At 34.7% G+C, this 12,834-nt stretch overlaps 1 protein-coding gene across 1 annotated transcript; it reads left to right on the top strand.

Annotated features, from left to right (window-relative positions):
* Positions 1-1,519: 1,519 nt before the first annotated feature.
* Positions 1,520-10,724, top strand: scamp3 (secretory carrier membrane protein 3). The gene is made up of 9 exons (XM_058047566.2): positions 1,520-1,879; positions 2,099-2,179; positions 3,161-3,283; positions 4,414-4,534; positions 5,311-5,439; positions 5,583-5,742; positions 7,899-8,000; positions 8,667-8,784; positions 10,014-10,724. The coding sequence occupies exons 1-9, from the start codon at positions 1,826-1,828 to the stop codon at positions 10,161-10,163; spliced, it is 1,038 nt and encodes a 345-aa protein (XP_057903549.2). The 5' UTR covers positions 1,520-1,825; the 3' UTR covers positions 10,164-10,724.
* The last annotated feature ends 2,110 nt before the right edge of the window (positions 10,725-12,834 follow it).

The raw sequence follows: 12,834 nt of genomic DNA, 5'->3' as shown, positions 1-12,834 counted from the left end.
ATACGACCCATACATCCGCCCCCAAATGGCCGCCGCCACCTAAAATGGCCGACTTCCTGTTGGTTTTAGAACATGGGTTATTGAGACTTTTTTGTGCGTCCTGTCACGAGTGATGTCTCCTCCGAAAATCATGCCGATACGTGCAACGGGAGGCGAGGGATAATTATTTTAAAACTTCTAGGTGGCGCTAGTGAGTCAATTTGGCTTGGTTTCATATGGGGGCCACACCAGGCCGCTCAGGCCTGGATTCTGACCCCCCCTATGAGTTTTCAAGCCCATGCGACCTTTTGCGGGCGAATGATGACCTTTTCTATGTAAATGGCGAGGCCTGAGCATTCGCCGCCAGGCCACGCCCACCACGTGCGCTTTTCCTGCATCATGGTCCATCAACAGGCTTCACCAGGCTGTCAGGCAGTGACCTTGTGACCCCGATGTTCATCTGATGAATCTCCTGGCAGAAAAGGCCTCATGTAGATGACACGCCTTTAGCCTGTCGCCAATAGGTGGCACTGCGACGAAATCAGGAAGTGACCTACGGGGACCTTCGGGGCGGGGCCATGATCACATGTACCAAGTATGATGAAGATCTGACCACGTGGAGCCAAGTTATTCACGTCTACAGTTACGCTCAGCGTGCAAGGCCCGGACATATGAAAATGGGCAAAATTTGGGGGCGTGCCACGCCCACATCGTATGGAATATCCCAAAATCCTTCGCAATTTAACGTCGGCCATCCGTCTAGTGTCCGTTGATGCAACAACGGACTCATTTGGTCAAACCCCCTAGGAGGAGTTCGTCGAGATACGACCCCAACTTCTGGCACGAAAAAGGCCGCCGCCATCCAAAATGGCCGACTTCCTGTTCGTTTTCCAATATGGGTTCTTGAGACTTTTTGGTCCGTCCTGTCACGATAGACGTCTCCACCAAGTTTCGTGACGATAGGTGAAACTGGTGGCGGGGGCCAATTTTTTCAAAAATTAAAGGTGGCGCTAGAGAGTCAATTTTGGAACATTGTTTTCGGGACCCCCACCAGATCGAAATTTTCGGCAGACCTGACGCGCTTGCAAAATTTGGTGAGTTTTCGGGCATGTTAAGGCCCTCAAAATGGCCGTCCTTTCGGCAGAATAAAAAACGGAACGATTACAATAGGGCTTTCGCACTGGTCAGTGCTCGAGCCCTAATAAATGCGGCTATCGCTGGGGAAAACTACATAAACGTGTAAGAGTGACATCTACTGGAAGAAAAGCTACATTGCACACAAAAAAAACCATCCTGAATCATTGACGTAATACTTCCTGTAAATCAGGCCTCCAAAATAAAAGCATCACCCAAGTAAAATAACACATAATAGATTAAAAATAATAAATTAAAATGTTATTTTCAGATGTAAAATGTTTAAACAGAGCGGTATGGTTTTTTTGCTACATCTTAACCGAATGACAAACCGAAGAAAAGTTTGCTATAACTTGACCACGCCCCTTCGAAGTGTCTCGTGGTTTAGCGCCGCAGCGGTCACGTGACCATACCGTCGTCTCATTACTTCCTGTATCCTAGTCTGTTCAACTGCGAAGAAAAAAAAACTAAAATAACGGATACATTCGTCTGTCCGGAGGAAGAAAATACATCTTAATAATTTAATATTTTTGCCTTTATGTATATATGTGTGAATTTTGTCGTGTGAAGTCGCGTTCAAGTGTTATTTAACGGCGAGGAGAATGAGCGGATGAATCCCTGTTAGCTATTTGGCCTTTTTTTTTTTAACCCCCCCCCCTCCAACCCCTCCATTCCGTGACATTTTCCACTAGCACACTTGACGTCTGTCATCATGTCAAAATACACCAGCTTTCCCGAACCCACGGAAGAACAGAACCCTTTCCAGGTGAGTGATACAAAAGCTTAGCAACTTAGCTAACGGTATCATTAAGAACCCAAATACGACTACACTGAAGTTTAGTTATAAGCAACAGCTGACCCGCGGTCGCTCATGTGACATCTTGGTTGTGCCAACTTGTAACGTCTATGGAGGAAAAACACACGAATAAACGTTGTCATGAAACGTTGTTGTTGTGTTGGTTTGTGACTTGTTTTATGTACACAGGACCCGGCCGTGACCCAACACAGCAGCAACACCGGATATGCCACACTGGATCTTTACAATCCGTTCGAAAGCACGGCGGAGGTGAGTCAGTCGTTATTTGGACGCCATTAATATGGACTGTTATTTATAATATGTGGCAACATGACAGCGGTTGGGAAAACGTCAGTCAAAATATGGTAATGGTTTAATTTCATTTGAACATGCATCAGATTACAATTGAATGCATCCCATAATCAGTTCCCAGTTCCACATGTCCAAAAGGAGTAGGAAGAAGCAAAGCTTATTAAATCCTGGTACTTTTACAATCAGTAACTGTTACATTTGTTCACTTCCTGCTTTCCATAATAAATTTTTTTTGTTTTTTTTTTAATTTTATAATAAGAAAAATAAATAAATAAATAATAATATAGTTTAAGTTTTTTTTATTCTTTTTAAATTTTAATTTTCATCTAACATATTTTATTTTTATTTTTAGTTTTATTTTTGACCAAGGATTTTCATTGTTAAATCTGATTCATTATATTATGTCCATAGTACTTTTACAATCAGTAACTGTTAAATTTGTTCACTTCCTGCTTTCCTATTTTTATTTTTATTTTTATTTTTATTTTTATTTTTATTTTTATTTTTATTTTTATTTTTATTTTTATTTTTATTTTATAATATAGTGATATATATATATATATATATATATATATATATAGCACATCATGACTGGTTCAAGACTCTTCATCCTTGTATTTAGCAAACATCAACTGCTTGTATTGTTTCTTGAATTGGCTCATTGTTGTGCATTGTTTGAGGTCCTTACTCAATACATCCCATAGTTTGAGTCCACATACTAAAATGCTATGGCTTTTTAACGTTTTAACATTTATTAGGTTTAGGGCTCAATCACTTTATCCCAAGTTATTATTTTTTTTATGTTATTATTATTTTAAGGCTTCCTCCATGTGAACTCCCTTATGATGTGTATATTTATCCAACTATCGCTAGTGCCGCATATGACTGAAATGACTAAACAAAAACCTGACTTCTTACTTTTCTTTTTTTGTATTTTAGCCTCCACCGCCCTATGAAGCCACCTCTCCTACTGCTCCAGCCATGCCTGCACAGACCCCACCCAGCCGAACAACACCTACTCAGCCTAACAACTATGGCTCCTATAACACCCATAACAACCAGGTATTGCTTGCTCTTGTGCGGTCGCCACTGGTGCAAACACTCATATTAGTAGGTAAAAGTCATGTAAAAATCATTCAAATGTCGATTTCGGAAAACGGTATTACTAAGATAGTCCATCAAAAAGTGTGCCTGACCTGAGTTTAGAATTAAAAACAAAACATAATTTAAAAGTTTTCCCATAATGCATCGCGTCCGAGCAACGTATTAATTAGGGTGCTGCAATGACGTCAGCCTCCCGCTGGGCTTTGTGGCTCCTTCTGATAGACAGAGGCAGTCTTTCAGCGCCATCCATCATTTTCTATGCTTTCGATGCTCCTTCATTTTTGATATATTTATATTTTCTGAGTGTTAAGTTGCTGTGTGATGATTTTGGCATTCTTTGTAAGATGAGAGTGAGTGCCGCAACCTGACACCCAAAAAGTGTGCCTGACCTGAGTTTAGAATTAAAAACAAACATAATTTAAAAGTTTTTCCATAATGCATTGTGTCTGAGCAACGTATTAATTAGGGTGCTGCAATGACGTCAGCCTCCCGCCGGAATGATTTTGGCATTCTTTGTAAGATGAGAGTGAGTGTCAGACTGTTATAGTCATGGGAAAATTAATTAATTAAAAATTAATTAGGGTGCTGCAATGACGTCAGCCTCCCGCTGGGCTTTGGGTTCCCTCTAATAGACAGTCTTTCAGCGCCATCTATCATTTTCTATGCTTTCGATGCACCTTCATTTTTTGTATATTTATATTTTTTGAGTGTTAAGTTGCTGTGTGATGATTTTGGCATTCTTTGTAAGATGAGAGTGAGTGTCAGACTGTTATAGTCATGGAAAAATAAATTAATTAAAAATTAATTAGGTTGCTGCAATAACGTCAGCCTCCCGCTGGGCTTTCGGTTCCCTCTGATAGACAGAGGCAGTCTTTCAGCGCCATCCATCATTTTCTATGCTTTTGATGCTCCTTCATTTTTTGTATATTTATATTTTCTGACTGTTAAGTTGCTGTGTGATGATTTTGGCATTCTTTGACATTCATTTTATTTCATAAAAAATCAATAAATATATCACCAATATTAGAGTATAAAAATATGAAAACGGCATATTACGTTTGTTACTGACGATGTCTTGTGTTTGCCAGACTGCAGTCAATGCCACCACGACTGAGCTGATGAAAAAACAGGAGGAGCTGGAAAGGAAAGCCCGGGAGCTGGAGAGGAGAGAACGGGAGCTGCAGTCACACAGCCTGGGGCCTGGAGCCTGTGAGAGAGAGGCGGGCGGGCAGGCGGGGTGGGAGGGCTGGGCCGGGGGGAGGGTGACATCTAAATAAAATGAAGCATAACAGGAACATCCTAATGTAATATGGAAATACAGAAAGGTCTGTTAATGATTTAATCCAGCAACCTTCAACACTAAATTCATCACACAGCAACTTAACACCCAAAAAAGTGTGCCTGACCTGAGTTTAGAATTAAAAAAACAAAACAAAACACAATTTTAAAATTTTCCCATAATGCATCGGGTCTGAGCAACATATTAATTAGGGTGCTGCAATGACATCAGCCTCCCGCTGGGCTTTGGGCTCCCTCTGATGGACAGAGGCAGTCTTTCAGCGCCATCCATCATTTTCTATGCTTTCGATGCTCCTTCACTTTTTGTATATTTATACTTAATGAGTGTTAAGTTGCTGTGTGATGATTTTGGCATTCTTTGTAAGATGAGAGTGAGTGTCAGACTGTTATAGTCATGGGAAAATTAATTAATTAAAAATTAATCAGGGTGCTGCAATGACATCAGCCTCCCGCTGGAGGAAAAAAATATTAGAGCAGCTTTGTTTCTTCAGTTTATTTGTTCATCTGGTACAACTAAAGCTACATTTGTTTCTATAAATACTGTATAATGACGACAACAAAAATAGCTCATAAGAATGTAATTTAAGAGCTTATATTTAGCCATTTCCATTGCTTAAGTACTTAAATCAATAACTATGGTAATATACGGCGGAATTTGCAGTACATTTTTTTTGCTCCCACATCAGCCCGTCAAAATAATTGGCCTCCCCTGCCTTCATTCTGCCCGGTCGGACCGTGCTTCTACCAGGACATCAACGTGGAGATCAGCCAGCGCTTCCAGCGTACTGTCACCCTCATGTACTACTTCTGGATGTGTGAGTTTGGGGTACTTGTAGTACTTTTTCGGTGCCCTGCCTTGAAGCTTGCTTTTATAGTAAACAAAGTGTGTCAGATGCGGTATCGTGTCTATTGGTGTTCATTCTGGTTTTTTTTTTTGTCTCCTTCTTGCCTTGTCCAGTCAGCACTTGCACTCTGGTCTTCAACCTGATCTCCTCGCTGGCCATGTTCTGCGTGGACACTTCTGTCGGTGTTGGTTTCGGCCTTGCCATTCTCTGGGCCCTGCTCTTCACACCCTGCTCCTTCCTCTGCTGGTATCGGCCTGCGTACAAAGCCTTCAGGTGCATAACGCCATCTAAAGTTGCAAAGTTGTGTCCAATGTTTTTCCAGCTAGGCCCACATAGTGAAAAATGAAAGGATATGATAAGAAGTTATATATGTATATATGTAAGAAAATGTCGGTGAAAAAGCCTACTCTTAGTATTAATGTTTTAATTTCTGCTTTTTTAATTTTCTAATATTTCAACTTTCTTCATAAATAATCTTCATGAATGTTTATGTTGTTAATTGTGCCTTATGTTTTTACTCATATTATTAATGTATGACTTTTTTATAATTTTTTAGAATTTTTTTAGAATTTTTTTCCAATTAAAAAAAAAACTAAAAAATTAATTAAACATTATTAAATATATTTTATCTTTAATATTTCAACCTGATGCTACTAAAATGAAAGTTTTTCTTTATAATATTTTGATTTTATTCTCGTGCAATTATTACAGTTTTTTAAAGTTATTTATATTCTTTTTAATATTTCCAACTGTTGCAAATTTACTTTATTCCCATAATATTTTGACTCGAAGTATTTTTTTCCTTTATATATATGTATATATGTAAGAAAATGTCGGTGAAAAAGCCTACTATTAGTATTAATGTTTTAATTTCTGCTTTTTTTATTTTCTAATATTTCATCTTTCTTCATAAATAATCTTCATGAATGTTTATGTTTTTAATTGTGCCTTATGTTTTTACTCATATTATTAATGTATGACTTTTTTATAATTTTTTAGAATTTTTTTAGAATTTTTTTCCAATTTAAAAAAAAAAATAAAAAATTAATTAAACATTATTAAATATATTTTATCTTTAATATTTCAACCTGATGCTACTAAAATGAAAGTTTTTCTTTATAATATTTTGATTTTATTCTCGTGCAATTATTACAGTTTTTTAAAGTTATTTATATTCTTTTTAATATTTCCAACTGTTGCAAATTTACTTTATTCCCATAATATTTTGACTCGAAGTATTTTTTTCCTTTATATATATATGTATATATGTAAGAAAATGTCGGTGAAAAAGCCTACTCTTAGTATTAATGTTTTAATTTCTGCTTTTTTATTTTCTAATTTTTCAACTTTCTTCATAAATAATCTTCATGAATGTTTATGTTTTTAATTGTGCCTTATGTTTTTACTCATATTATTAATGTATGACTTTTTCTAATTTTTTAGAATTTTTTTTAGAATTTTTTTCCAATTTAAAAAAAAAATAAAAAATTAATTAAACATTATTAAATATATTTTATCTTTAATATTTCAACCTGATGCTACTAAAATGAAAGTTTTTCTTTATAATATTTTGATTTTATTCTCGTGCAATTATTACAGTTTTTTAAAGTTATTTATATTCTTTTTAATATTTCCAACTGTTGCAAATTTACTTTATTCCCATAATATTTTGACTCGAAGTATATTTTTCCTTTATATATATATGTATATATGTAAGAAAATGTCGGTGAAAAAGCCTACTATTAGTATTAATGTTTTAATTTCTGCTTTTTTTATTTTCTAATATTTCAACTTTCTTCATAAATAATCTTCATGAATGTTTATGTTTTTAATTGGGCCTTATGTTTTTACTCATATTATTAATGTATGACTTTTTTCTAATTTTTTAGAATTTTTTTAGAATTTTTTTCCAATTTAAAAAAAAAAAATTAATTAAACATTAAACATATTTTTTCTTTAATATTTCAACCTGATGCTACTAAAATGAAAGTTTTTCTTTATAATATTTTGATTTTATTCTCGTGCAATTATTACAGTTTTTTTAAGTTATTTATATTCTTTTTAATATTTCCAACTGTTGCAAATTTACTTTATTCCCATAATATTTTGACTCGTAGTATTTTTTTCCTTTCTTATGACATCACGACTGTAAAACAATGTCTTTTTCCTTGAATATTTCAACTTCCTGCTACTAAAGTGATGTTATTTTTTCTCATACTATTGTGATGATATTCTCAAAACATTATGTAATTTTCTTGTTATATTACACCTTTTTAATTTTATTTTATTTTATTTTATTTTATTTTATTTTATTTTATTTTATTTTATTTTATTTTATTTTATTTTATTTTATTTTATTTTATTTTATTACATATATTGCAATAAATTTAGTAAATTTAACACTGTAACATTTTCCCTCATCTCTCCAGGAGTGACAGTTCCTTCAACTTCTTCATCTTCTTCTTCATATTCTTTGCCCAAGTGGCTGTGTATGTCATCATGACCATCGGCATCCCTGGGTGGGGGTTCAGGTATGTCCATACTGCCGTTGCATCAGTCGTATGTATATGCAATGTACAGTATATATATATAATGTATTGTTTATTGTTATTGTTCTTATTGTGTTTGTTTCTTTAAAGGGAACCTATTATGTTCATTTTCCGGCCCTTTGTATTGAGTTGTATTGACTCCTATAGAGCAGCTGCACACAATACCCCGCACAGAAAGCTTTCTAGTTCTTCCAGAATCTGTACCCATTCCGCTATATTTCTTTGGATTTCGTGCTTCCTGCGAAAACGATCTGTTTAAATGTATAACCCAACTTTTATAGGAGTTGATTAACTTAAAGGGAGTAGATAATAAACGGCAATTTATATTTTTAAAATGTCGGCTTTTAACATACTAGCAAATTGCTAGCAACGTAAACACAGAAGCAAAGCTTCACAGCCACGCCCACAAGGAAGCCCTCTCCTTTGTGACATCACAAAGGAACAGTTTTGCAACGCCCTCTGAAACCGAACGTTTTGAGCCATCCCAAACGTCTTTCAGGGCTCACTTCCCGAAAGTGCAAACCGAACTGTGGCATCGTTTATCACGAGAATAAAAAGGTCGGAAAAGTGGAAAAAGCATAATAGGTCCCCTTTAATAGCAAAACCTAAAATTCCTGGTGTATTTTCTTCTTGTCCGTCGTGTGCCAGCGGCTGGATCGTGAGCTTGGCCGCTCTGAAAACAAGCACCCCCGTGGGCGTGATCATGATGATGAATGCCATCCTCTTCACTGCCCAGGCCGCCATTGGAGTGTTCATGCTGAAGAAGGTGAACTTTCATAATGACACATACAGTGGAACCTTGGTTAGCGTCATTCATGTTTTTCCAGTAGGTCAGACTTTAATGCAAACGGATGCTAACCGAGTCAACATTCCCCAGACGAAATCGAAATTATCCGTTTCGGAAACAAAAATGTTTTTGCAGTTTTACACAAATTTGCCGTCTTTTTATGTTAACCAAAAAAACTGCTAACCAAGGTTCCACTGTAATGTATATTTTTGGTTTTAGTCTTAAGTTTGGGTTTTATACTAAGATTGCAGTCGTCGTCTGGTCCCCTCCTTATCGCGGTTAATTGGATCCAGACCCGACCACGATATGTGAATTTTCACGAAGTACTTATCAAGATGCAATGCAAAAGCTGAAACGAAACTGAAACACTTGGAAAAGGTGCAAAAAAAAAAAAAAATCTAAATTTATAATGAACACGGGAGCCGTTTGGAAGCTGAAGCTGGGCTGAAATGCTGTGGAAATATGCAACAAAAACACAGGATAACAGTAAAAAGTAATTCAAATCGATTCAAATCTCAAATCGGGAATTGAACTAACCATCTCTGGGTTTGGATCCAAGCACTCTACTCGCTGCGCTGTACAGCTTTTGCTAATTTGTCACAATAAATTTTAATATTTTTCTATTTATAGCATATAAATCCTGTTCAACATCTTTTAAATACAGTTTACATTCTTAACACTCTTAGAGCCCTCAAGACATGAAATAACACCCCTATAGTCACCTTCAATGTCGTAGACACGATCAAATGATAGCAAGGCACGACTGCGTCTTTTTAGTTTTACCGCCGATTATGTTTATTCACGTTTTGTATTTTTGTATCGGTATTCAGTGGAACCTCGGTTAGAGTCCGCCTCGGTTAGAGTCCGCCCCGGTTAGCATGCCAGAATTTTGCCTTGCTAAAGTACATTTTGTTGTGCATTTTGGGGTGTTATTAAAACCCTGCATGAGTCCAGCTGTGTTCTTCTCTCATTCAACGGCAGCCATTTTTCAAAAGACAAACCTCTCCATTGGCGGCCATTTTGGATCTTTTAAGGCACACAGAATATTTTGTGTATATAAAATATAGAACCTACCAGAAGAAAGATTAGATTCTCGATTTTTCATTCTTTAGTAATCAGCAGTAAGTTTCAGGAAAATATCAGTTCCCGACTAAAAAAAAAAAAAAAAATTCAAACAGAAATTTTTCCTTTTTATTTTTCCTGTCCAGGTCCACGGGATGTACCGGCAGACCGATGCCAGTTTCCAGAAGGCCCAGGCTGAGTTCGCCACCGGAGTCATGTCCAATCAGGCTGTCCGCCAAGCCGCTGCCAACGCGGCCGCCAACGCCGCTCAGGGTGCCTTCACTGCACCCCGCTGATGAACAGGGACACTGGGTGGGTAAGTAGGAAGGGGTGGGAGTTGGGGGGGGGGGGGGGTGCCTTTTGTGTAATAAAGGATCACTTGGGTATCCGTGTATCCTACTGGTGATTAGATGTCAGTGGGTGTGAAACGTGAGTCTCCGTATTTACCAAACTAAACAAGCAGTGCATGAGGTTTTTGTAACGCGTACGCATTGTCGACATTGAAGTGTCCGTGTTCCATTCAAAATCTGTACGGATTTCGGAACGCTCGTATCATGTTTAAGCGGCGCAGCACCCGCCCGTTAAAGCTTCCATCTTTCATGACGTAGTGGTTAGACCCACCGACTTTTAAGACTTGTTTACACGGTCACTCGAAATGCTACCAAATACTACTTTTTTTTTTTTTTTTTTGTCGTCTTCAACTAACACAACTCTAAATGAAAAAAGTCCTATTTATGTTGTTGTCAAAAGCGCTCGCACGCTGTAAAAGATGAATGTGTTGTCTTGTTCTTTTGATGCTGCTTGTGTTGTTATGACTCGCCTTTGTTTTTCTTACAAATATAATGTCATGCAAGTTATCCCTGAGTCCGCTACAGTCATTGAATCCTGGTTTATTTTATGTCTGGAAGAAAGTGACTCCAAGAGACTGCAATTTTATAAACTTTCATGAAGCAAAACGGGTAGATATGCTAAAAAAAAAAAAAAAAAATGCTAAAAAAAATGCATCTCAATTTAGTATCAACTTCACTCTTGGCTCTTTTTTTGTGCCATTTTTGCTGTTTCAAAAATTTAAACTTCCTTCTTAAATAAACTTTGCAAATTTTCTTGTAATATTTTGGCTTTATTCTCATAATCTAACTTTTTTTCCCAAATATAATTTTACCTCATGTGAGTTTATTTTCTGATTTTTTTTTCTCATTAAAATGTGACTTTTTTTTACCTTTTTAATCTTTATTTATTTTGACTATATTGCCATAACATTTTTCTCAACCGAATTTTTTGAAATAAATTCAACTTTTGTTTGTCATAAAATTACAACTTTTAAAAAAATAGCGTTTTTTTTTCTTTAATATTTCAACTCTATGCTACTAGAATTATATATTTTTCCTCATACTATGAGTTTATTCTCATTAAATTGCGGCTTTTTCTCCTTTTTAGTCTATTTTTAATTTTTGACTATATTTCCATAACATTTTCCCCAACCCAATTAAAAAGAAAATGTAACTTTTGTTTGTCATAATATTACAAATTTAAAAAAAATAGCGTTTTTTTTCTTTAATATTTCAACTCTATGCTACTAAAATTATATATTTTTCCTCATACTATGAGTTTATTCTCATGAAATTGCGGCTTTTCCCCCTTTTTAGTCTTTTTTTACATTTTTGACTATATTTCCATAACATTGCTCCCAACCTAATTAAAAAAAAATCAATTTTTGTTTGTCATAATATTACAAATTTAAAAAAATAGCGTTTTTTTCTTTAATATTTCAACTCTATGCTACTAAAATTATATATTTTTCCTCATACTATGAGTTTATTCTCATGAAATTGCGGCTTTTCCCCCTTTTTAGTCTTTTTTAAAATTTTTGACTATATTTCCATAACATTGTTTCCAACCTAATTAAAAAAAAAACAATTTTTTTGTCATAATATTACAAATTTAAAAAAATAGCGTTTTTTTCTTTAATATTTCAACTCTATGCTACTAAAATTATATATTTTTCCTCATACTATGAGTTTATTCTCATGAAATTGCGGCTTTTCCCCCTTTTTAGTCTTTTTTTTACATTTTGGACTATATTTCCATAACATTGTTCCCAACCTAATTAAAAAAAAATCAATTTTTGTTTGTCATAATATTACAAATTTAAAAAAATAGCGTTTTTTTCTTTAATATTTCAACTCTATGCTACTAAAATTATATATTTTTCCTCATACTATGAGTTTATTCTCATGAAATTGTGGCTTTTCCCTCTTTTTAGTCTTTTTTTTAATTTTTGACTATATTTCCATAACATTGTTCCCAACCTAATTAAAAAAAAATAATTTTTTTTTGTCATAATATTACAAATTTTAAAAAATAGCGTTTTTTTCTTTAATATTTCAACTCTATGCTACTAAAATTATATATTTTTCCTCATACTATGAGTTTATTCTCATGAAATTGTGGCTTTTCCCCCTTTTTAGTCTTTTTTAAAAAAATTTACTATATTCCCATAACATTTTTCCCAACCCAATAATGTCATAATATTACAACTTTTAAAAAATAGCGTTTATTTCTTTAATATTTCAACTCTATGCTATTAAAATTATATATTTTTCCTCATTCTATGAGTTTATTCTCTCATTTTTTAACCTCATTAAAATATATTTTTACAGCAGTTTTTTTCTTCAATTTTTTAAATTTTTCAACTATATAAACTTTCTTTTGTAATTATGTTTGACATAACATTATATGACACTTCAATAAAAAAAAAATATTTCAACTGTATGCTGCTAAAATGACTAAATTTTTCCATAAAATTATGAGTTTGTTCTCGTAAAATTATGAGTCTGTTCTCGCACACTGTCTCAGTTATTATTATTATGTAACAATCTGCTGTATTTTATCTTTTGGTATGCTCAATCTTGTGCTATCAATAAAGCTGTGGACGGTTCGCTAGTTTGTTCTAGTGATGAAAAATTT

Source organism: Doryrhamphus excisus, linkage group LG7, assembly GCF_037039965.1.
Source record: "Doryrhamphus excisus strain RoL-2023G ecotype Guam linkage group LG7, RoL_Dexc_Guam_v1.1, whole genome shotgun sequence".
NCBI classification, from domain to species: Eukaryota; Metazoa; Chordata; class Actinopteri; order Syngnathiformes; family Syngnathidae; genus Doryrhamphus; species Doryrhamphus excisus.
The sequence above is the reverse complement of the archived record's forward strand: the minus strand, read 5'-3'. Positions and strand labels throughout refer to the sequence as shown.